The following is a 25,694-nucleotide window of genomic DNA, read 5'->3' on the forward strand; positions in this document are numbered from 1 at the left end:
TTAATTACAAAAAGGTCAGAAAGTTTGAGGAATGGGCAATTTATTTCAATGAAAAGAAAGGACTTATTTTGCTACAGTGGGAAAAAATGTGCAGTTCAGAAACAGCTGCATTTAACTGTATCCCCATTTATCTCTGCACAATGTTTTATGCCCATGTCTCACTTCCCTCTACTTCCTTTTCACACTAAGGTATTGAATGAGAAAAATATCAAGTTGACTGATTGTTTGGCTTATCTGATCTAGGGTGGCTTCAACACCACTCTTCTCTTTTTTCTCCAAGTAACTACTTTCCACTTTGACATTTGCCTTCTTGGAAATGACAAGTGCCTGAGGGCAAATGCATCAAAGCAATGAAGATCAGAATGTTTGCTAAGGATCATTTTTTCATAGAGCAGAATGTCATTTTACTGAATCCTTGAAATGCAGAACCAGATAAACCTCGTTTTTGTGGAAAAAAACAATCCAAATGATTATAAACCCAAAAAACTAACAGAAGCACATAAATCTTAGTACAAAATTTTTATTTTTCAAACTTGGACATTTTCCTGGAGTGCATTTGTAATCTAAATATCCCTCTCTCTTCTTCCTTTTACAACATACCATTTCAATCTGTTTGTTTATAGAATGAAGTCCTTAAGGAAAAGCCTTATTTGCATTCCCGCAAAAGAAATAAATAAACATTTGTCTCTAGGACCCATTTAACTGAACTTGACTAAATCCTGGTTAGAAGGCTCCACAGAAAAGGATGGATAATATTTCATTACCGACAAATTCTTTTTAATATAGCTAAGCACTTCATTAAATTATCTAAATCCAAAAAAAAAAAAAAATTTATCTAAATCCATGTACTGAGCTCCTATAATGTTCCAAGTATTGTTGCAAAGTAGAAACTCTTCCTTAAGTGTAACAGGGGCCATTGAAATGATAAGTTTGGGAGTTTATGACTTTGATTCCCCCAGATACTCTAATGATAGGAAAAGTTTGCTGTTTGCTTCCTGAAATGCCAAGTTTATTTCTAGGGAACCACCGACCCATTGGAAAACTGTAACTCAAACCTCAGCATTAATAAAAGATGGCCTTAGGGAGTAGTTGTACCTTTGTGACATAACACAACCAACAATGCGAGGTACATTCTGATGATCTAAAATGCTGGTATCCGTGCACGGTAGTCTGAGAAATGACACCAGTTTAAAAAGAAACCAGTACCAACTTCAAAAGAAACCAGGATACAGATCAATTGCAATTTATAGGAAAAGCAAAAAATAGAACCGCTAAGCCGTCCTGCCCAGCACTGAAATTAAAGTTCCTCAGATATTCTTCCATCATCAGGAAACATGGGGGTAGAATGGGTCAATTTAAAGCATGTTAGATAATTAAATAACACAGCCTAGTTTTGCGTGCATGGTCCCAAAGCCTTTTCAACATATTTTTCGACATTATAGTTGTAGGAATGGAAATTGAAGAAACTATAAGCATTTTCTTACAGACAGCTTACAGATTCCTTACAGCTCCCAAAGTAAAAACATGACACCTCACACCGTGATACAAGCTATTTTTCTATCACCCATAACCTCACAGGACAGCAGGCTTCCCTGGTCTGAGTGCTTCCTTCACATGCCTCTAGTTGGGGTTCTTTCCCTGCACAAAATAGGTTTGCTTTTCAGGTCAAGTGTTACTTGTTGGTAAAGTACCTTCACGATAAATATGCTTGCATCATTTCTATAGCCCACAAGTCAAACCTCCATTGATAAGCTTAAATTCGGCCCTTGGTCTCTCTATTCAGAACTTCCCACATTTACCTAAAAGGACAGTTTAAATTACTGGGGAATAAAATATCCCTTGCCTGGAGAGAGACTTATTCAATAAGACCGTTGCCATTTCCAGTTCATGCCCCACCTTAGGGGGGAAATGAACTCAACCTCATCTCCTGAAAAGAGCCTCAGTAGTCTCCCATTCAGAAAATCGCTCTTCCTATTGTTTCCTAAATGTGATGTGGTGATTAAATACAACTAAATGCAAATAATAAACAGCAATTAAATAACAAACTTAAAATAAATTAAAAAAAAAATACATGGCCTGGCAGTTTTCAGAGAAGGTAACAAAGGTCAATATGCTTTAAATTCACATTCCTTTGTGTATCAGTTCTTACAATGAGTGGGCAACACTGCCCTCTAGAGGAGTTATGATGTTATAGCCCTTATTTCAGTGGTGGGAAATTGCCCCAGTACCCACTAAAACATGTCCCACACACATGCACATTCTTTCTTTTACTTTTGGGACCCTGTCTGTTCCTGACCTTCTGTGAACAACTCTGAAGACCATGGAGCCTCTGGAGAGGCCTTTGAGACTTTGTGAACGCTCACAAGGGGATCAGAAACAAACATGTGTGGCAGTGCTCTACAAAACTTGGTAGGTATCAGAATCACCCTGTGGGTTTACCAACACAGGTTGCTGGGCCCCACCTCCAGAGTTTCTGACTCGTTCAGTCAACAGTTGGGTCCGAGAATTTGCCTTTCTCACAAGTTCCCAGGTAATGCTAATGTTTCCAGTCCCGGGGCCACACTTCATGAGCCAGACACTGTGCTTGGCACTTTATCTCAATACCTCAATGACAGGGTGACATTTTAGCATCTGTTTCACAGACCAAGAAACTAAGTGTCAGAGAAATTAAGTGGCCAAGTTCACACAGCCGAGACGGCGCTTACAATAAACCCAGGACTGTCTAACTCAAAGCCACTGCTCTCTTCTGTACACTAGGCTGTCCGTAAATGCAATTGTTAGTCACTTCATCTCCCTTGGCCTCAGCATCTTGTTGCAAGGGGTGGGACTCAGATGACCGTTTAGCTGGTTTCCCTCCCAGAATATCTGGATATGATAAGGTCTGGATATGAAAGTCCTCAGGAATAACTCCTCTGCCCCGAGCTCGATTTGTGAGTGGGAGACACTGAGAGTGGTGCAAGGGCCAGTCGATGGGAGAGGCCCCTCTTGGGTACTAAACCCTGCTACATGGTGCAGAGGGTATCTGATGTGCTCTGGATTCTGGAGTTCTTTGTACTCAGAAACTCTGGAAGAGAAGTTTAAAAGCTAGTGTGTCTCCTCCCATAGGCATTCTGAGGCCCGCAATGCTGATGGAGCTTGGAGAGGCCCCAGAGGGTGGCTGCACCCGCATCCTTCCCAACCTCTACCCAAACCACCGCGCCTGGGGCAGGGACCCTGAAACAGCTTTAATGCAGTAGTGCCCACCGCAGTGGAGCCTGAACGGTTCTGATAAAGGAAACATCATTTTCGGCTCACACAGCCCATAGGATTAGGCAAGAAAAAGAAAAAAAGAAAAAAAAAAGCCCCTATCCCTCAACCCCAGGCAGGCCGTCACAGTGATGGGAACAGAGGGGCTCTGAGGACTCCCCCCTTTCCCCGATTTCAAGAACAGTCGAGAACAGTTTTTCTCATCCTTTGCGTTCGGCTCCTAATCCACCTTGGAGTTGTTTTCCTGAGGGAGCTGCAAATCTGGAGCATCCCGTGGGGACGGCTTCTGGCCTCGGTCACCGGGGAAAGGGTGTTCTCAGAGAAACAGCGCTGCGGCCTGGTCAGCAGCGATCCTGGGGTCGCGGCCGCGGCCGCCCTTGGCGCAGAGCTGGACTCTGGCCTCCAGCTGCTCGCTGAGCTCGTCCAGGGCCCCGGTGCAGGACTCCAGGCTCTCGGCCAGTTTCTGAATCTTGGCCTTCAGCACGGCCTGGCTAACCCTGGTGGCCCCCTCCGCCCGCCTGGGGAGGAGGAAGCCGCGGGAGCCGAAGAAGACGACGCAGTAGACAGAGTTGTACAGCGCGACCGAGGCGTTCCGCCCGCACTGCAGCAGCTGGCGGTCCCCGCGGCCCTGGCAGCGGCAGAAGAACTCGAGGCAGCCCAGGATCTCGCGCATCTGGTCCTGGCAGGCGGCGGCGATCTCCTGCACCCTGCGCAGCTCCCGGGAATGGCAGAAGATCAGGGACAGGTCGGACGTGACGGTGACGGCGCCTCCGGCCGTGGCCACCCCCAGCCCGACGGCCGACGCCACCAGCGAGGCCCCCAGCGTCACGGGGCTGAGCGAGAGCCCCACGATCGCCGCCACGGCGCCCGCCGCGCTCAGCGAGCTCCCGGCCACGTTGGCCGCCAGGGAGCGCAGGCGGAGGCGCTCGAGGCGCCGGGCCACGTCGCGCAGGCGCAGTACGTGGCCGTGCAGGCGGCCGCGGCGGTCCAGCAGCAGCCCCTGGAAGCGGCGCAGCGCGTCGGCGCCCTGCAGCTCCCGCGCCGGCGGCTCCATGCCCTGCGGGGACACACACGCGCGTCAGCCCGGGTCTCCGCGCCCGCCCCCCGCCCGGCCCGCGGGCTCGCGCTCGCCGCGCCACGGGGCATCCCACGAGCTCGCTTTCCCGCCAGGCCTGTGCGTGTCCCGCTCGCAAAGACCAGCTCTGCAGGCTGCGCCCAACCACACCAGTTCTCGGGACCCTAAAAGGCACGTGCACGCGGGGGGTGTAATGCTCCGCTCTGCTCTGCTTCCCTCCCCGGGAACGGGAACGCTAAGGGTGCGCTTGATTAACCGTTACCTAAGATGGGAGGTGCTCAGGGAGGAGGCAGTGGGGGCCTTGGAAGTCTACTGCAATTCCGAGGCCCCTGCTCCGTCACTTTACATCTGGTACATTGTACCCAGTTCGCAAAGCCTTTTCCTTACGTGAAGACTTGGATCCTGAGAGTTTTGCTATATGTTTTTTCCCTCCTGGTGAGTGAAAAAGACAAGTCACCCCCCCCCCAAAAAAAAAAACTCAAAAATCGTATTGTCTTATCAAATGTAAGAAACTAATCTTTCTTAGATGCTTCCCTGAATTAACTCTTCTGCTTGTTTTTCCAGGTTCTTACCTTAGAGTCAAGCCTAAGATGTCCTTTGGGCTATTTTTTTTTTTTCTAATTCTCACTCTTTGATGGGTGCACAGTTAAAACTAAATCACATTAAAATTAATGCCACTATGTTTTTTTACGAGGAAATCTTCCTTTAAAAAATGAGTAACGGCTGGATAAAACAAAGTGTCTGACATTTTTGTTTAACAACTCACGGAGGGCTACCTTGTACCAAGTTGAATTGAAGCCAGTTGAAGATGACAGAGAGAACTGTACATCTGGGGTAAAAGTACATCCTTCCTTGTTGCCAGAGATTCCCACCTTCATACCCACTGTACTCCTCGTTATAGGAACTTCTTAAAAGTCGCAAATAAACCTTAGAAATAGAGCATTTCAATACTGTGAGACATCAAAGCAGGATCATTATTCTCATCTGAAAGATGAGAAAAATTAAAATACAGACACGTTCTAGATGCAGCTGATTCTTCACAGAACCGTCTAGAATCTTGGTCTCCCGGCTCCTAGGCCTTAATTTTATTTGCACGCCCTCATTATTCCATCCACCAGTGATAAGTTTTCAGGCAAAGACACCTCTTAGTAAAATGAGGAAGAGTCACACAAAATATACAGTGGACCAAGGATACAACCCCAATATTACTATTCCAATGGCCATCCTTTAGACAGAATCCCTCTAGGCTCCCCCACTTACCATTCGCTTCTGGCTACCTCCAGGAAAGAAAAAGCTGAGGCTGTTTCTGGATGAGCATGTTTTATAGTTCCAGAGAACCAATGGCTGCCCTGGGAAAGCCTTGTCTCATTCTGAGAATTTGCCATTTCCTGTCCTGGTCCCCTGCTGCCTTCAACCAGAAGGATGTGACATGGTGGAAAATGACCTGCCAGGCACACAGCACATCCCGTTTTTAGGAAACGAACATTGTGTGTTCGCTTTCCCCCCAAAGGCAGGAAAAGAACGACAGGCTCTTCCCCAACTTGAAACAACTGTTGTCATTCTCCCAGGGGGCATACCCTGCCTTTCCTCTCCTGAGAATAGCTAATGACGTCATCTGGGAGGACAACAAACGCATGCCAGGCTGACCAAGTAGACTGTTTCTTGAGAGGACGTCATGACAAAATCCTTTTTTCAAAAGAAAAAGAAAGGAGGGAACCCTCTTATGGCTGATATAGCCACCCACAGTCCACTCCCGGTATTTTTAACAGCATCGTGAATCTGCGCGGTTGCAACGCGACCCACTCAGCGCACGGTCTTAAGAGTGTAAGGCCACACCCACAGGAAGTGCTCCGTGCAGTTTTGGGAATCTCCAGCTGCGGAGAAGATCCTGGAGGTCCCAGAAAGGGCACACTGCAGGCCAAATGCGTCAGAAAAATCAGTGGGGTCAGGCTGCACAAGGAGCTAATTATACACTTTCAACAGCAGCTGGAATTTGGCTTCCTGGGTTTTCATTTGAAGTGGCAATTGTAGCCCTATACAATAGTTAAATGAATGGATTCTACTCCCAGGTTAGTGGAGCATGGGCTGAAGGGCAATTATCTGGATCATTCCGGAGGGAAAAACGTAGGGCATCTGTGGATGCTTTCTGAAGCATTCAGATAGGTGGTTGGAGCTCAGCCTGGAAGCCCCAAATACATCATCCTTCTCATTCTTCCACCTTCAAATAAGGAAGGGCAAGTTGGTTTTTCACTTAAATAATGATTGTCTCAACTCTCTAGTTCATCTACAAAGTCTTTACAGCCATATCTTTCTGGAACAAAATTAAGTTCCCCACCTTTATGCTGGGAAAATTGGACAGCCACGTGCAGAAGAATGAAACTAGACCATTCTCTTACACCAGACACAAAGATAAACTCAAAATGGATGAAAGATCTAAATGGGAGACAAGAATCCATCAAAATCCTTAGAGGAGAACACAGGCAACACCCTTTTTGGACTTGGCCACAGCAACTTTTTGCAAGATACATCCATGAAGGCAAGGGAAACAAAAGCAAAAATGAATTATTGGGACTTAATCGAGATAAGAAGCTTCTGCACAGCAAAAGAAACAGTCGACAAAACTAAAAGACAACCTACAGAATGGGAGAAGATACTTGCAAATGATGTATCAGTTAAAGGGCTAGTATCTAAGATCTAGAAAGAACTTATTAAACTTAACAGCAAAGAAACAAACCAATCCTGAAATGGGCAAAAGACATGAACAGAAATTTCACAGAGGAAGACATAGACATGGCCAACAAGCACATGAGAAAATGCTCCACATCACTGGCCATCAAGGAAATACAAATCAAAACCACAATGAGACACCACCTCACACACCAATGAGAATGGGGAAAATTGACAAGACAGGAAACAACAAATGTTGGAGAGGATGCCGAGAAAGGGGAACCCTCTTGCATTCTTGGTGGGAATGTGAACTGGTGCAGCCACTCTGGAAAACTGTGTGGAGGTTCCCCAGAGAGTTAAAAATAGAACTGCCATGGGGATCCCTGGGTGGCTCAGCGGTTTAGCGCCTGCCTTTGGCCGAGGGCACGATCCTGGAGTCCCCAGATCGAGTCCCACGTCAGGCTCCCTGCATGGAGCTTGCTTCTCCCTCCTCCTGTGTCTCTGCCTCTCTCATTCTCTCTCTCTCTCTGTCATAAATAAATAAATCAAATAAATAAATAAATAAATAAATAAATAAATAAATAAAATCTTAAAAAAATTAAAAATAAAATTAAAAATTAAAAAAATAAAATAAACAAAAATGGAACTGCCCTACGACCCAGTAATTGCACTGCTGGGTACTTACCCCAAAGATACAGATGCAGTGAAACGCCGGGACACCTGCACCCCGATGTTTATAGCAGCAATGTCCACAATAGCCAAACTGTGGAAGGAGCTTCGGGGTCCATCGAAAGATGAATGGATAAAGAAGATGTGGTCTATGTATACAATGGAATATTCCTCAGCCATTAGAAACAACAAATACCCACCATTTGCTTCGACGTGGATGGAACTGGAGGGTATTATGTTGAATGAAATAAGTCAATCGGAGAAGGACAAACATATGGTCTCATTTATTTGGGGAATATAAAAAATAGTGAAAGGGAATAAAGGGGAAAGGAGAGAAAATGAGTTGGAAAAATCAGAGAGGGTGACAGAACATGAGAGACACCTAACTCTGGGAAACGAACAAAGGGTAGTGGAAAGGGAGGTGGGCGGGGGGTTGCGGTGACTGGGTGATGGGCACTGAGGGGGGCACTTGGCGGGATGAGCACTGGGTGTTATGCTGTATGTTGGGAAATTGAACTCCAGTAAAAAAATACATATAATAATACATAAAATAAAAGGAAAAAATAAATTCCCAACCTTTATAATTATGCTTTGTATTTATCAACACAACACTATTTGCTATACTACTCACAACCATAGTCCTTTGGAACTTGATTTTTCTGAGTTTTGTCCATGTCCAAGTATTTCAGTTACAGCTCCTCAGAGTATCAATACTCAAGATGACTTCAATATCTGCCTGCACTTTCCTGGTAAGAAGTAGGAACATATCTTCCTCTGTCCCCATAGATATAATCATCCCAAATGGAATGTAAGCCAGAGTGAATTGGGTCAGGGAGCAAAGTGGGACTGGTTCTTCAGTTCCCAACTTCCCTAGATATTTCCTTGTGTATTTGGGGTTTAGATGACTACGATTAAATTTTTATTTCTTGGATGAGGAATTTTACTGAGATACAGGAGGATCGTCTTCTTCAGAGCATCAGTAATCATAGCATAGACCTATAATTAAGAAATAGAAGAATGGTCAACATAATACCTTGAATTATTTATAATATTGGACCCTGGAGGGGCACCTGGGTGGCTCAGTGGTTGAGCATCTGCCTTTGGCTCAGGTCATGATCCCAAGGTCCTGGGATCAAGCTCCATGTCACGCCCTTTGCTCAGTGGGAGTCTACTTTGCTCTTTGCCCCTCCCCATGCTCATTCTCTCTCACACTTGTGCTCACTCTCTTGCTCTCTCTAATAAATAAAATCTTAAAAAAAAAAAAGAATGGACACTTGAATATAACACTTTCATCTCAGCATTTACTTTCATATATTTAAATGCAATAAGAAATTTGAAGAATAATCGAAGGTATTTTGATTAAAAGTTTTATGTGAGCAGTGCCCCTAAAAAATCTGTGGACTGCATCCTCAAACTTCTACTCTAAATTATGCTTGTGGCACTTGTAACACATCGCCCCAGAAATACTACATTGAAAATGGTGGTTGACCCTCAGATTAGCCTTCAGATCTGTTAAACCTATGATGAAGCTAAACAGTACTAGCTTGAATTCCAAGTCCGGGAACCATAAGTAAATAGGGAAGGAAAAAAGAGAGGAAGAGAGCCTTTTAAGCATAGTCATCTACAGACTCCAGTCCTGGAGAATCTAAATCAGGAGGTCCAGAGTGGGATCTGGGGGAAAATGTAGGTGATTCTGATATGCAGCCAGGATTGTGAACCTCTGCTTTAGAAGCTGTGACTTTTCTGACTGCTGGTTACATGGCAGCAAAACAGTAGGGCTGGCTGACAGCAGTTAGTGAGTTAGGTGTTTATACAGTTATTAGTTTGGGGTCTCTTGTTAAAACTATCACATTTTAAAGATAAAGTGATGATTATGACCAAGATCTCCCAGAAATTCAGAGATGCCTGGACCACCTCCATTTTTCTAAGGATCTCAGTAAATTTTTTAAAATGAAACCTTTCTAAAAAAAAGATATTTAAAAAGGGTGGTTTCTTTTAATTGCAATGTAATGTATCTTGTAATGGCAATATTTTGCTATTTAAGGTAAGCATAGAATTTATAAAATATTAACTCACAGAGTACTACAGGGGTAAAGCAACAGAAGTTTAGAATTATATGATGATGACTTTTTCCTTTTAATCTTTACCAGTATATCTCAGCTACTATACATAGAACCTTTTTTTGGAGACAACATCAAAAGTATAAACCTGGGGCACCTGGGTGGCTCAGTTAGTTAAGTGTCTGCCTTCAGCTCAGGTCATGATCTCTGAGTCTTGGAATCAAGCCCTGCATCAGGCTCCCTGCTCAGCAGAGAGTCTGCTTCTCCCTCTTCCTCTTCCTCTGTGATTTCTCTTGCTCTCTCTCAAATAAATTTTAAAAAAATCTTAAAAAAAATTAAACTAAAGAAAATTATTTTGTTCTCTCAAAGAAATGTCATTATTTTCATAATAATTTTATGAGAATTTACCATAAAACTCTCTCTTGAAATATACAAGCTAGTAGGTTACATAGAGCATTTATCCTGCAGAGGACTTTTAGGATATCGATGTTGCAATAATATCTCAACTATTATTGTCATCAACCCATGAAATTCACAGGAAAAGGGATCCCTGGGTGGCGCAGCGGTTTAGCGCCTGCCTTTGGCCCAGGGCGCGATCCTGGAGACCCGGGATCGAATCCCACATCGGGCTCCAGGTGCATGGAGCCTGCTTCTCCTTCTGCCTGTGTCTCTGCCTCTCTCTCTCTCTGTGTGACTATCATAAATAAATTTTAAAAATTAAAAAAAAAAAGAAATTCACAGGAAAAAAAAAAAAAAAGACCCAGTGAACTTTAGCCATCTTCATTTCTCCAAACTGGCCTCTGATCTTTGTTAAGGTACACACTCCTCATTAACCACTATTGTTTAAACACTGGTCTATGTTCTTTTTTCCACTTAACGTTCCTGCAGATACACACTTCTCTATGTTGACATAGTCCTCACCTCTATCATTTTTAATAGCTATGTAATAATCCCATTGTTTGCTTAGTCATTTCCCTATTAGACACTTGGATAGCTTCCAGGGTTTTTTTTTTTTTTCCCCTACTATTATAACTAGAGTTGCTGGGAACATCTGGGTACATTTTATCCATTTGGATTACTTCCTTGGGGAGTATTCACAAACGGGAAAATACCAAGTGAAGGAAAAAGAACATTTTCATAGTTTTTGTTACATGCTGCTATACTGCTTTCCAGAAGAACCAGGAATCCCGGCTGCAGAATTTAAGACGACTTAGTTTTCTTATATTAAAGGTTAATTTCATTGGTTTATTTCAGCTCTGTGAATGTGTATTGAGTACCTACTGTATGTCAGACATCATGCTAGATTTTGAGGATAAATAGCTGAATATGGGACGCCTGGGTGGCTCAGTCATAAGCATCTGCCTTCAGCTCAAGTCGTGATCCCAAAGGTCCTGGGATGGAATTCTGCATTGGGTTCCCTGTTCCATGGGGAGCCTGCTCTCCTTTTGTCTCTGCCTCCCTCTCTCTCTGTCTCTCATGAATAAATTTATTTATTTATTTATTTATTTATTTATTTATTTATTTATTTATTATAGTCACACACAGAGAGAGAGAGAGAGAGGCAGAGACACAGGCGGAGGGAGAAGCAGGCTCCATGCACCAGGAGCCCGACGTGGGATTCGATCCCGGGTCTCCAGGATCGCACCCTGGGCCAAAGGCAGGCGCCAAACCGCTGCGCCACCCAGGGATCCCAATGAAATATTTTTAAATAAAAAATAAAATACAATAATAAATAAAAAGCTGAATAAGATACCATTCCTGCCCTCTAGGAAATGGCAATCTATTAGAGAGAAAGATACAGAGCAAATCATCAATTCAATGTGGAGGGTGCCAGATGTGTGTGCACTAAGGAAGCAGAGGGAAAGTGCATGCCTAGCTAGGAAGGACCAGGAAAGACTTTCTTTTTTTTTTTTAATTTTTATTTATTTATGATAGTCACACAGAGAGAGAGAGGGAGGCAGAGACACAGGCAGAGGGAGGAGCAGGCTCCATGCACCGGGAGCCCGATGTGGGACTCGATCCCGGGTCTCCAGGATCGCGCCCTGGGCCAAAGACAGGCGCTAAACCGCTGCACCACCCAGGGATCCCCAGGAAAGATTTTCTGAAAGCAGTGATACCCACTTGAGAGTTGAACAGATGTTATTTGTATAAAATTAAGAGGGAGAGGAGGACAGAATAAAGGAACAGAATGGATGAAGGTACAGAGGAGTGTTTGGGATGCTTCAGGCAGTTTCATATTGATTAGCATAAAGTATGACCTGGGGAATGTCCAGAGATGAGGCTGAGAGGGTATGTAGAAATAAATCAGGATTGCTGTCAAATGCCATGTGAGGGAAAGGGAGAGATTGAAGGCTTTAATCTGTGGCTTTAAGGGGTTACATCTGACATCACTCACAGTTGTATGAAGGATAGTTTTCAGAGGTACACGGCTAAAAGGACAGAGATGATTAGAACGTTGTTGAACTAAACAAATGAGATTATCATGGATTTGGACAGTGTTGGCAAAATGGAATGGAGTAGATAAATATATATATACATACATACATACATACATACATACATACATATATAGGAAACAAAATTGAAAAATCATGCTTAAAGCTTCTGCTCAGACATGGTACTCATCATATCTACTTGCATTCTATTGGTCAATCAAGTCACATGACCAACCAAAAAATGGGAACAGAGAAGTACACTCCTGCCATAGTCAGAGGCAAGAGGAAGAAATGCAAACCATCAGGCCACCTACCAGGGTGCTTTTCTTGTGGAGGAGATACATATTCTATGGTGAACTGTGAAACCACCAAGCATCTCACACACTCTCTTCCTCCTCAGTTATTTCTTTGGAATTACAGGCTCTATATGAATATAGAAAGAATCTTGCTCTGGCTAGTATAATCAAACTATTGATATGAGTCTGTAGCAACATGCTTGAGAATGAACCAAGGAGCTCTGCCAAACCAAAGCTGAAAGGATAGCTGCTGTTTTATAGCTCGAATAGCCTGTTTGGATGCCACTGACCAACCACTGTTCTTTCCTGTACTGGCATAGGCTTAAACATCAAAATTCTAGGAGTGACCACCAGGTTGGCTGAGCTTAGGTCAAGTGCCCATCCCCTGGCCATACTGGATAGAGAGGAAAAGTGAACCATGTTAGCTTCCAAATGCAAATGGTAACAGACCTTCGCTAACACTACATATAGTCAAGGAGAAGAAATTTTACAGTAGGAAATTATGGTAGGTGTTGGGGGAGAGAGAAACCAATGCTTAAGGAAAAAAAAAGAAATAAGAAAAAGAAAGCATCCACCATAAACTCTTCATCTATTTTGAGCCACCTGGAGTTTATTATAGTACATGGTGGGAGTTAAGCTAATTCCTACCCAGATCAATATAAGAATTTTGATCAGTTTCATAAAAAAGTAGTATGCTTTCCTAAAAATGTGTTCTATAAAGGGACTAAATTTGTCTTGATTTGTTATTATTGTCTATATCTACTTCTAGAAATGCTATCCTGTTTCACTGATCAATTTCTCTGTTTTTGATTTAATATAATTTTGAAAATCACTGCTTCAGCCTGGGTGGCTCAGCGGTTTAGCGTCACCTTCAGCCCAAGGCGTGATCCTGGAGACTTGGGATCGAGTCCCATGTCAGGCTCCCTTCATGGAGCCTGTTTCTCCCTCTGCCTGTGTTCCTGCTTCTCTCTGTGTGTCTCTCATGAATAAATAAATAAAATATTTAAAAAAATAAAATAAAGTAAGGATCTATCATCATTGTCTTCTGGAAAAAAAAATATAATCTTACTTGTTCTTCTGGACAAACCTGACACGAAGAGCTCTTCAATTGGCCGGTCTCCCTCGTGTAATCAACTAAAGCCAGTTTAATTTTGTTCCACTTTCTCCTCCATAAGTGTGCACACCTGCAGAGCACACCTGGGATCACGTGAGTGAAACATACATTACATCATTAACATAGAAGTATTTGCCCTATGAGCTCTATTACAGCATATCTTCTTTACCACATGCCTTTTCCTATGGTGCCCAAAAGACTGCAGCTGAATCCACACCCCGCCAGGAGCCATAAAGATTCTCTTATCTCCCAGGACAGGACACCAGGAAACTATTACCTTTGCCTCTCCCTTTCCTAAGCTTAGTCATTATCTCTCTGGTTCTCACACATATACAATAATCACTGCACCTTGGATTAGAACACCTGCTGGCTCTGTATGTACAGAGGCATAATAAATCTTAAGCTCTCCCTTAACCTTTAGACTCCTTGAAGAGTTTAATTTTCTGCATGTCTCTTATAGGCAAGAGAATGTTGGATATAGGTTTTCTTTTCTGACTTTGTTCAAAGCCTTTTTTTTAAAGAAGAATGTAATCATTCACATTAAACATTATAGTGAAGAAAGGATGTATCTTCCGATACACCAAAAGTTGATTGCTATTTTTCTGGTTACTTGCTTTAAAAAAAATAGTTTCTATAGTAGGGTTTTTTATCTATTTGCTTTTGAATTAGGTGAGAAAATAACTTATCAATCCATTTTTCCTAAAATTTAGCACTTCAGAAATTATTTCTGCCTTTACTTTGATGCTAAAAAATTTTTTATATTATCTTTGAGAAAGAAGGAAAGCATATTCAATAAGGTAAAGCTCAGCATGTAGAGTGAGAACACCAGGCTTGAGTCCTGAGTCTTTAGTTCCTGTATAACTTTGAGCAAATAACTTCTCTGATCCTTGGTTACCTTTATAAGGTTTTCTTAAATAAATTAGAAAATGAATGTAGAATCCTCTTGAGACCTATAAAATGTGTTATAAATTTTACTAGTACCTTTTTTCAAACCAGTGACTGTGATTTCTGATTATCTGTAACTAACATTTTAAATGGTTTTAAAAATGTACACTTTAAAAAGTACACTTTATTATTATTATAATAGTATAGTATGTGATTTACAACTGATTTATTTTATTTTGTAAAAGATTTTATTTTAAGTAATCTCTACACCCAACATGGGGCTTGAACTCACAATCCTGAGATCAGATATTGCATGTCCTACTGACTGAGCCAGCAAGGCATCCCACCAACTGATTTTGTTTTATATCAGTGTTTTACCATAACCTTTCTATGGTTCCCTCAGAATATCATTTTTACTCTTCAGCTATGGAACAATGCAAAAGTGATTTTTAACTCATTGATTTATAATGTTCTCTGCCTTATTGGGAACTGTAGTAGAACATATCCTCTACCCTTGATCTAACAATATCTCTTTATCTCCTTCCAGAGGATTCTAGGATCTGTGGTGGTATTATATTGCATGATCCTGCTCCATTGACCATAGCCAACTGGACCAGAGGTGCCAGCTGAACCAAACTTGGCCAATCAGATTCTTTCTCCTGGAAGTTTAGAACAAAAACTTAAAGAGATTATAGAAAGAACATAAACTTAAAGCACCTAAAGAGAGTTAAGTTAATCTTCTCAGGGGTTACAGCTGTAGTATGAAAGTCCAGATCTGTGAGACACCTGCATTTTGGCTATTATATTCCCCAAAGAGCAGAGAAGGTGTGTTTGCTGGGAGCAATAAAGAGACAAGGACCTGGAGACAAATAGAAAGTCTCTTTTTTTTTTTTTTTTTTGCCATCACTATGTTCCATGAACCATCTATATATCCCTAGTTTTTTTTAACTCCCCTTTTATTCCTTGAATGATATTGATTTGAGTTCTCATCTTTGCAACAGAGAACCCTAACCAACACTATATCATACAAAATCTACTCTTTGACTTTAGCATTAAAATAATTAACATGTAGTGCACCTGGGTGGCTCAGTCAGTTGAGTGTCCAACTCTTGGTTTTGGCTCAGGTCATGATCTCAGGGCTGTGGGATTGAGGCCCTCATCAGGCTTTGCACTCAGCATGGAGTTGCACTCAGCTGGAGATTCTCTCTCTCCCCCACTGTCTGTCCCCTCCCCCCCAAAATAAATAAATCCTTAAAATATAATAATAATAATAATAATAATAATAATAATAATTAATGTGGATTTTGGGGAATGTTTCTCTCTGCAGTGCCCATGAGTGAATCAACTATTTATTAATCACTTAGGGGTTCTTCTACTTGGTCTTCATCTTAGGTGTAGCAATGCTTTCTTTTCTTTTTTCTTTTTTTTAATATTTTATTTATTCATTCATGAGAGACACACAGAGAGAGGCAGAGACACAGGCAGAGGGAGAAGCAGGCTCCCTGCAAGGAACCCCATACAGGACTCAATCCCAGGCCCCCAGAATCAGATGCTCAACTACTGAACCACCCAGGCGCCCCCACTGCTTTCTTTTCATGGAAAATATAGTTTATCTTGATTTCCCTAACCACCAAAGAAATACTTTTTGTAACATGTTTATATAATATAAAAATGTAGAAAGTTAGAAAGTTTTGTCTCCATCTGTTTTCACCCTCTACAAGTAACACTGAGCTTCACAGTTTGCTCTATGTTCTTACATTATGTTTATGATTATATGAAATGTGTTGTGGTTTTCCTTTATGACAATAGCATATTGTTGTACATATTGCTATGCAACTTTTTTTCCACTTAGAAAATATAAACATTTTGCTAGTCCTTTCCCTATCCCCATATGTCATTTTTTTAGCTTTTCTCTCTGTCCTGCTCTGTGTCCCAGCGGGCTGACCCCTGTGGATGGTTTCACTCAGGCTCCCTTGCCAGATGCCTCTGACTGGGTTCAGCCAATGGGAGGCACGAGCAGGAGATCAGAGCATAGGAGGGAGGAAGTTAGAGTGTTCCTTCTCTACTTTCACCTGCTTCAGCTCTGTCTTTTGCAGTAGATGTATCTCTCTTTGACTATAGTTCTACTTGTGGCCCTGCCTCTATGGTTCCAAATGTCACTGGGCTCCTGTTTCGTCCTCTCCCTTTTACATTAAGCCCTAGGAATGGTAATAGCTTTCCACTAATTGCTAGTCTGTAGGTACTTCCCCATCTCTTCTTTGTTGGCCTAACACTGTTCAACTTTCATAAGCAAATCCTTCCTTAAGATCTCTTCATTTGAACCATGTGGGGTGAGTTCTTTTGCCTGCCAGGACCCTCTTGTATACATTTTTTTCCCAGGGTGATTTATTTACCCATTCCTTTATCGATGGGCATTTATCATATTTTCAATTGAATGCTTATTACAAACAATAGTAGAGTGAATATTCTTGGGTGCAGCCATGTGTATGTTTGCATATACTCTAGATGAGTATTTCTACAGGAGAGATTCCAAAAAGTGTAACTGCTGGAACAAAAGGCAAACATATTTTGAATTTGATGAATATTTTCTCTCCCTCCTGGGCAGAGAGTCAACAATTTCCTCTCCCTGGAACATACAAACAGTGAGTAACAAACAAGCTATAGCTACAATAAATAAAACAGTAAGATCCTAGTAAAACATGCCCGTTTAGACCATTAATCCAAAAGAAATCATGGATATTTTTAAATCTAAAAATAAAGTAAGTCTTTATAAAGGAGTTTCTGAATCCTCCAGCTATTCAGACAATGTAATCCTTCAATCAGCTTTATTTCAAGGAAAGAGAACAATTTCTGACTGTTTGCACTAATCTGACCAGAAAAAGTTCCAGTAGTCCCTAAGTGTATTAGATTAAGCACATGATTAAGAATAAAATCCAAAGAACATTCTGATGGTAAATTGCAGAGGACATTGACATTATATACAACTTCTGTTTGAGGCCCAGACCCCAAGATATCTGCTATCATGTTCTAGGTTTAAGCTTACAACTTTAATATCTCAAGAGCAGACATAGAGGGATGTCCGGGTGACTCAGTGGTTGAGCATCTGGCTTTGGCTCAGGTCGTGATCCCAGGGTCCTGGGATCGAGTCCCACATCAGGCTTCCCGCAGGGAGCCTGCTTCTCCCTCTGCCTATGTCTCTGCTTCTCTCTGTGTGTCTCTCATGAATAAATAAAATATTTTTTAAAAAAAGAAGCAGAAATAGATTCAAGGAGGCAAGATAGATGTCTGCTGAGCATTATATGTAGTAAATTAAAAAGAACGTAAATTCCCATCATATAGAGAAATGGTTAGTTACACTGCAATAAACTCACGCTATGGAATGTTATACTGTAATTTTAAAATGTACCTTCCTGATTGTGAGTGAAATTGAGCACCTTTGATATGTTTTGGTTTTTTCCCCTTTCTATATCCTCTTATGTTTCTTATATCCTTTCTTATCCTCTCTGTTCATATCCTTTGCCCATATTTCTATTGGGTTGCCTTTTTTCTTATCGCATATAGAAGGTTTACAATGACAGGGGTACTAATTCTTGTTATAGATGTCAGAAATGTTTACTTTCATCCAGTTGTTTGTCTTTTAATTTTATTCATGGTGTTTTGTAGTCCTAACATCATGTAACCAAATTATCAATCTATCAACATGGCTTTTTTACCTTTCTGTGTCTTCTAATAACAGACTCTTCTTCTAGGTTGTTAGTACCCCTTCATTTAATATATATGAATGGTAAGAAGTTGAAATTAAATACCTCCTTCCAAAAGGAAGGCAAATTATCCCCATGTCTTTCCTCAAAGACCCAGTGAATGTGTTCTTGTCTTCATGGATTCTGGTCATGTCCATATCTCTAGAATAGTCACTGTGAACAAGGTGACTGGATAGCCTGAGTGGCGTAAGTTCGTCAAGGCAGCAACTAGAGCTGATGATGCCATCAGTTCCTCTGAACACACTTCAGGAAGGCTGAATGAGTAAGGAATGATAGCCAAAATAAACTTTGGGAAACTCTTCCTAGTAAAAAATGCAATAAATGCTGGCAGCAAAAAATATGTCCACTGCATAACCTTACAACTTTATTCTTTATTAAAGAATATTGAATTTATGGAGTACCATACATGCATTCTTAACCCCCACCCCCCAATTATCTTCTATCTCAAAAAATAGTATGGAAAAATTCTTCTTGAAGGATTCAAATTAGGTGAGACCATAAAGGGGAAAAAGAACATAATTTTCCTAAAAATCTGATTCAAGTTCAATAATTCTTTACATTGTTAATCACAGCTGGTTTATAAATCCCAGTTTATTCTGTAATGCTACAAACCTTATAAAATCAAAATTAGTAAACTTCAGTTCTCAGTGATTATATTTTAATTAAAAAACAACATGTATAAAGTAAAAAAAATATCTTGTAATAGCTGATTTTAAAGAAAATAAGTGATGAAAGAAAAGCACCTAATCTCTTTTATACCCTTACCTGGAATAAAGAACCCTCTTAAAAACTTAAGACTAGTAATATTGACATCATATATTTTAAACTATGCTTGGATTTTTACAAATAAATATAGGGTAAGCCATATTGCATAGGTGTGTGCTTTCTGTCTGTGACACTAAAGTGGCACTTGACATGTTTTCACAGTCATAGTAGGGATATCCATTTATGAAACAATTTCTCAGTAAACTTGCCACAGCAATGGAAATTAATTTCACTTAAGTTTGAAAGACTGTTTGTATGGGTGGTAGGTATGTAATTAATGCTTTTTATGCAGAAAAGTTGCAGTGTATGTCACTACTGCTGGCGGTACTAATTATGAAAATAGTTTATGGGGTAATCGGAGCCAGCCAATCACAGTGCAAATATTACTAGCAAATAGGACTGAGGAGGACTGTTTTGGTGTAAAAATTTCTCTGGAATTTCATAACCTTACAACTTACTAAGTCTCCATATTTCTATTAATTTGCTTGTTCCCACATCAATATCACACTGTTTAAATTACCAAACTCTCTGACATACTTTATAGAAGCTCATCATACCAGATATCAAGAAAGCTATCAAAGACAACTAGAGTTGTGTCAAAGGGACATAGGAGGCAATACTGGCCAAGGTGGGACAATTTGAGCTTCACTAATAATTTGCAATGGATTGAAACTCACCAAATATATTTAAAACCATGAGTGTACAATTGTTTTAAAAAACGAAAACAGGGGATCCCTGGGTGGCTCAGGGGTTTAGCACCTGCCTTCCGCCCAGGGCACAATCCTGGAGTCCCGAATCAAGTCCCAGGATCAAGTCCCGAATCGGGTTCCCTGCATGGAGAGCCTGCTTCTCCCTCTGCCTATGTCTCTGCCTCTCTCTTTCTGTGTGTGTGTGTGTGTGTGTGTGTGTGTGTGTGTCATGAATAAATAAATAAAATCTTTAAGAAAAAAACCCACAACGAAAAACAGAGACACCTTCCTGGCTTAGTCGGTAGAGCACACAACTATTGTTCTCAAGGTCATATGTTTAAGCTCCACATTGAGCATGGAGCCCACTTAAAAACAAACAAAACAAGACAATAACCACAACAAAATGCCCAAAAACAAAAGCATAAAAACCTCAACTAACCCAGTCACCTCTGAAGTATGTAAGAAAGTTCATTTAATATCTTGAAAACTGATAAATTAAGGGACAGAACAAACATTTATCCTGCCTTTCTTCTATATAGTGGGTATGAAGAAGTTCTATAAAAGTTAGGAGATGGTTGTACCACTCTGGGAATATACTAGAATCCATTTACTTCCACCCTTCAAATTCATGAACTGTATGGTATGTGAATTATACCTCAATAAAGTAGTTCCAAAAAAATCAAAAGACTGACTACTTGTGAGGGAATGCAGGTGATTGAGTTGGGGATGGGGCACATATAAGAATTTCTGGGGTGGCTGACAAGATTCTATTTCTTGACTCTGGTGGTGGTTATAATGATTTGTTTTGTGTCATATTCTAAACAGTTTTATTTTTCAGTAAAAAGTAAAGCAAATCATTAACAGGTTTGGGGAGGAGGGTGGTTTTTTTTTTTTTTTTTTTTTTTTTTTTGCTTTTAAAGATTTTACTTATTTATTTATTTATTTATTTTTATTTATTTGTGAGAGAGAGCATGAGCAGTCAGGAGGTGTAGAAGGACAGGGAGAAACAGACTTCCCACTGAGCAGGGAGCAGGATGCAGGGCTCAATCCCAGCATCCAGCGATCATGACCTGAGCTGAAGGCAGATGGTTAACCAACAGAGCCATGCAGGCACCCCATAAATTGTTAATGTTTCAAGTGTTGATGAGAAGAAGGAATGTAGAGTGAACTTGTCAGTGTGCCTCTCTGAACCCTGAGCCTGCTCCACTGAGAGATGCCAGTGCAGGTCTGGCTCCAGCTGAAGGTTGTGGAGTGTTCTAGAAAGTGGGGAGGCGTCTGCTGTGGTGCAGCGGGCCAACAGCCACCACAACACAAGCTGGTCTGTGGTGAACGTGAACTCCACAAAGGGGCTACAGACTGCCTCAGAAATGAGTGTCAGGCTTCTCCTGGAGAAGCTTACAACTGTAGTCTGGTTGCCTGAAAACATGAGTCTAAGTTCTAATTTCTGAGTTTTTTTGGAGATGATGGTGTGGGCAAAAATTATTGGAAGATTTTGTGATTTTTTCACTTGGGAGAACTTTTCACTCAGCTAAAAAGCAACTGTAGAAAGGACAAGTATTGGGGGGCCCTGGGGGGCTCAGTTGGAAGAGCATACAACTCTTGATCTCAGGGTCATGAGTTCAAGCCCCATGTTGTATGTAGAGATTACAAAAAAAAAAAAAGGATAAATATTGTATTATTCCACTTGTATAAAGTAAGTCGACTAGGCAAATTTATTGAGAGAGAAAGTAGAATAGTGGTTACCAGGGGTTGGGAGGAGAGGGAAATAGGGAGTTTTTGCTTCGCAGATGCAGAGCTTCTGTTTGGGATGATGCAAAAGTTCTGGAAATGGATGGTGGTGATGGTTGCACAACACGACAAAGGCACTTAATGCCACTGAATGGCACACTTTAAAATGATTAAAATGGTAAAGTGTATTTTACAATTACAAACAAATACCAAAAAACAAAACAGAAAGCATTGTAGAGGAAGGAGGGAAGCTCACTATACAACTTGACAAACTAATTGGAGGAAAATGTAAAATTGTTGAAGAGATTAGTCATATTAAGAAATTAAGATGGTGTGGAGTTATCCTTACAAGATGCCAGCCTTTGTAAAGAGTCATGGGGAGAAGCAAATCTGGAGGCTACTTATGAAAAACCACACAGGTCCAGTTCTATATTCTATGATGAAGCAGATTTGATGGGAAAAAACTGATGAAAAGAAATATGGGAAGTTGGCTGCTGGCATAACAAGGAGGGTAAAAACACCAGAACATACTCAGCCTCCCTGCAATCACTCAGACCTTTCCATCTGACACACAGTATTGTCCAGTATAGTTCTTCAACACAGCCTCAGCTTCATTTAAGAGCAGATCTTTTCATTCCTCTCCGTTCAGTCTTTTCTTTGCTCGAAGACTGTGTTCTTCTGCCTTGTAGTAAAATTCTCCAGAGAAACAGAACCAACAGGATCTACACAGAGAGAAAGACTTATTTTAAAGAACTGGCTCACACAATTGTGGGGCAGGCAAGTCTGAACTTTGTGGAGCAGTCTGGCAGGCGAGAAATTCAGGGAAAAGTTGATGTTGCAATTTTGAGTGTGAAATCTGCAGACTGGAAAGTCAGGTGGTAGTAGACAGTGCAATCTGGAGGCAGATTTGCCTTTTTGAAAAACCTGTCTTTGCTTTTAAGGCCTTCTACTGATTGGACAACGCCCACCCACATTATTCAGAGTAATCTGCTTAACTCAGAGTCTATTGATATAAACGTAAATCACATCTAAAAAATGACCTTCGTAGCAACATCTTGACTGGTGCTTGACTAAACAACTGGGCACCACAACTTAGCAAACTGACCAATAAAATTAACTATGACACACCTCATTCTCTAATTCATAGTTCTATGTTGCCAGTGTGTCCAGGGGGACCTCTTCTTCCTCCTGCTTCTCCAGAAAGCATGTATGGACCACACCAATCCTTTGGCCCTAGCCTACCACATCCTTTAGAAACAACAAGAAATACCGATTCGTCAAAATGTTTGCCTCCTTTTATTCCCTTATGTACTATTTTACTCTACCATCCTGTATCCTGCAGTAGTGAGTTCTTTTCAGGGTTGATTCAACTTTCAATCACACCCACTACTGAACCTTTTTTGGGGGGTTTTGTTTTTAAGAGAGAGAAAGAGAGATAACAGTGGGGAGGGGGGTAGAAGGAAAGGGAGAGAGAATCTAAAGCAGGCTTCACACCCAGCATTCAGCCTGATGCAGGAGCTTGATTTTAAGACTGAGATCATGACCTGAGCCGAAACCAAGAGTTTAGGTGCTTAAGCTTAACCGGACTGAGCTACCCAGGTGTCCCTGAACTGCAGACTTGAAAAAAATCTTTATTTTATTTTATTTTATTTATTTATTCATGAGAGGCACAGAGAAGGAGAGGCAGAGACATAGGCAGAGGGAGAAGCAGGCTCCATGCAGGGAGCCTGATGTGGGACTTGATCCTGGGACTCCAGGATCACGCCCTGAGCTGAAGGCAGGCACTTAACTGCTGAGCCACCCAGGTGTCCCAAAAAAATCTCTTTTCTAAATTAATTTTGAATGGTTGCTCATTTTTAGTTTAGGAAATTACTATTACTTAAGTGACTGTATTTTTACTTAAATGAAAGATTTACAGAATTCTGATTGTTATGGTAGAGTTTTAGGCAGATACAGTTGAACATTTTTTTTTTTTTTTTGGCTGTTGTTTTACCATTGTTTTTCCCCATTTCCTGTACAGCACCTAATAGGTAATAGGAACTCAATAAACCCCTGCTAAATGAATCTGTTAATGTGGTAAATTAGTTAACAATTTTAATTTAGATTATTCTTCCATTCTAAGATAAATTTTAAATAATCATGATGCATTATTCTTTCAGAACACATCCAAATTAGATTTGCTTATTGAGTCACTGATTCTTCTGTGTTCCTATATAGGACTGAGCCTGTTTCTTCTCTTGTGTTGTCCTTTTCATCAGGATTATAAAATGAATCACATAGCTTTCCATTTGATTCTGTGCTCTGAAATGGCTTGGATAGGATGGGAATCATCTGTTCTTTGACTGCTTGAGAGAATTCATTGTAAAACATGGGCCATGTTTGGACCATGTACCTTTTCAGTAGGTATTCTTATAACAATCATTTCAGTTTCTCTTGTGGTTATTGGCACATTCGGATTTTTCCCTTATTGTGGATCTAATTTTTGACATTTAGGTTATCTTCAATAATTGTCCATTTCATTAAATATATTGGCTTAAATTACATGTGGTATTCTCTAATAACTCTGAAAATCTCCTCTATATCTATAGTGTGTCTCTTTCTATCCCAAAATTAAGTTTATCTTCTTTCTTTGATTAAACTTTCTTTTTTTTTAATTTTTATTTATTTATGATAGTTACAGAGAGAGAGAGAGGCAGAGACACAGGCAGAGGGAGAAGCAGGCTCCATGCACCGGGAGCCTGATGTGGGATTCGATCCCGGGTCTCCAGAATCACGCCCTGGGCCAAAGGCAGGCGCCAAACCGCTGAGCCACCCAGGGATCCCTGATTAAACTTTCTAAAAGTTTACCTAATTGCTTGTTTTCCCCCCCAAGAAAAAACCTACTTTCGTTTTCTATTTTCATTAATTTTAGGGTTGCCAGGTTAGCAAATAAAAATATAACATGGGACACCTGGTTGGCTCAGTCAGTGGAATATGCAACTCTTGATGTTGGGGCTATACATTCAAGACCCAGGTTGGGTGTAGAGATTATTTTTTTTTTAAATCTTAAAAAAAAAGTAAGACATATGTTCCCTAGTTTCCCATTTTATCCTTATTATTTTCTTTACTTTACTTTCTTTGGGTTTGCTATTCTTCTAGCTTCTTGGGTTAAAAGCCTAGGCACTTATTTTCTGTCTTTCTTGTTTTCCAAAAAAGTGCATTTAAACCTACTGATTTGATTTCCAGGGCACCTGGCTGGCTCAGTTGATAGAGTATGTGACTATTGATCCAAGGTCTTGAGTTCAAGCCCCACACTGGGTGGAGGCGTTATGGAAAATGAATAAATAAATTTAAAATAAACAAACTACAGATTTCCTTCTTCGACCCCATTCCATAGTTCTTAATATATAGTGTTCTTTTTTTGTTCCATTCTGGGTAATTTGTTACTTCTATTTCGACTTTCATTTTAATCCAAGAGTTTTTTTTAATCCAAGAGTTTTTAAAATGTCTCTTATTATTTTTTAATTTAAAAAAATTTTAAGATTTTATTTATTCATGAGAGACAGAGAAAGAGGCAGAGACATAGGCAGAGGGAGAGGCAGAGACCCCTCTCTGGCTCGCCTTAGAGACCCTGATGTGGGATTCTATCCCAGGATCCTCAGATCACAACCTGAGCCAAAGGCAGATGCTCAACCACTGAGCCACCCAGGCATCCCTTAAATGTCTCTTCTTATTCTTAAATTTTTTTTAAGTGTATAGATTTGAGGATGGTTCCTTTTATCCTCAGTTTCTAACCTTATTACACTGTAATCACTGCATGCAGCTTGAAATTTGTTGAGCTTTTCTTTATGCTTCCCAAACTTTTTGGTGTTGTGGCAAATCTAGAAAATCACATTTGCATATCTTAGGAGGGCAAAAGAATGTAGAGACTCAGACTAGGATGCTAGTAGGAGTCAGGCTACAATCCTCAAACTCTGGCCCATGATATATAGGACCTACATAGTATACAGGTTGGGAAATGGGCTTACTACATTCATGCTCAATTTTTGTGCAAGTTTTATGTGAATTGAAGAAAATGCTATTTCTCTACCTGTTGGATATATATACCAACATATATGGGCTATATATGTTTCCAAAGTTTGATTAAGATTTTAATTGTCTGGGACCCTGGGTAGCTCAGCAGTTAAGCGCCTGCCTTCGGCTCAGGGTGTGATCCTGGAGTTCCAGGATCAAGTTCCTCATCGGGCTCCCTGCATGGAACCTGCTTCTCTATGTCTCTGCCTCTGTCTCTCTCTGGGTCTCTCATGAATAAATAAATAAAATCT

At 40.8% G+C, this 25,694-nt stretch overlaps 1 protein-coding gene and 1 long non-coding RNA gene across 7 annotated transcripts in view; both read right to left on the reverse strand.

Annotated features, from left to right (window-relative positions):
* Positions 1–504: 504 nt before the first annotated feature.
* On the reverse strand, positions 505–6,042 carry APOLD1 (apolipoprotein L domain containing 1). Of its 4 annotated transcripts, XM_077871015.1 has the most exons (4): positions 5,899–6,042; positions 5,582–5,765; positions 5,098–5,248; positions 505–4,303 (listed from the first exon to the last, which is right to left on the reverse strand). In XM_077871015.1, exons 3-4 carry the CDS (start codon positions 5,197–5,199, stop codon positions 3,563–3,565), a joined length of 843 nt encoding a protein of 280 aa, XP_077727141.1. In that variant the 5' UTR covers positions 5,200–5,248; positions 5,582–5,765; positions 5,899–6,042; the 3' UTR covers positions 505–3,562. The 4 variants fall into 4 exon arrangements, with proteins under 4 accessions (XP_077727141.1, XP_077727140.1, XP_077727142.1 ...); XM_077871014.1 differs by having other exon boundaries at positions 5,582–6,035; XM_077871016.1 differs by lacking the exons at positions 5,582–5,765; positions 5,899–6,042 and adding an exon at positions 4,584–4,753 and having other exon boundaries at positions 5,098–5,236.
* A 15,515-nt stretch (positions 6,043–21,557) lies between these two features.
* The window catches only part of LOC144297204 (uncharacterized), a 39,885-nt gene continuing 35,748 nt past the window's right edge, over positions 21,558–25,694 (reverse strand). For all 3 annotated transcript variants that reach the window (XR_013364288.1, XR_013364286.1, XR_013364285.1), the window contains exon 5: positions 21,558–22,112. This is a non-coding gene — a long non-coding RNA (uncharacterized LOC144297204). The remainder of the gene's footprint in view (positions 22,113–25,694) is intronic.

This window comes from Canis aureus, chromosome 25 (assembly GCF_053574225.1).
Source record: "Canis aureus isolate CA01 chromosome 25, VMU_Caureus_v.1.0, whole genome shotgun sequence".
NCBI classification, from domain to species: domain Eukaryota; kingdom Metazoa; phylum Chordata; class Mammalia; order Carnivora; family Canidae; genus Canis; species Canis aureus.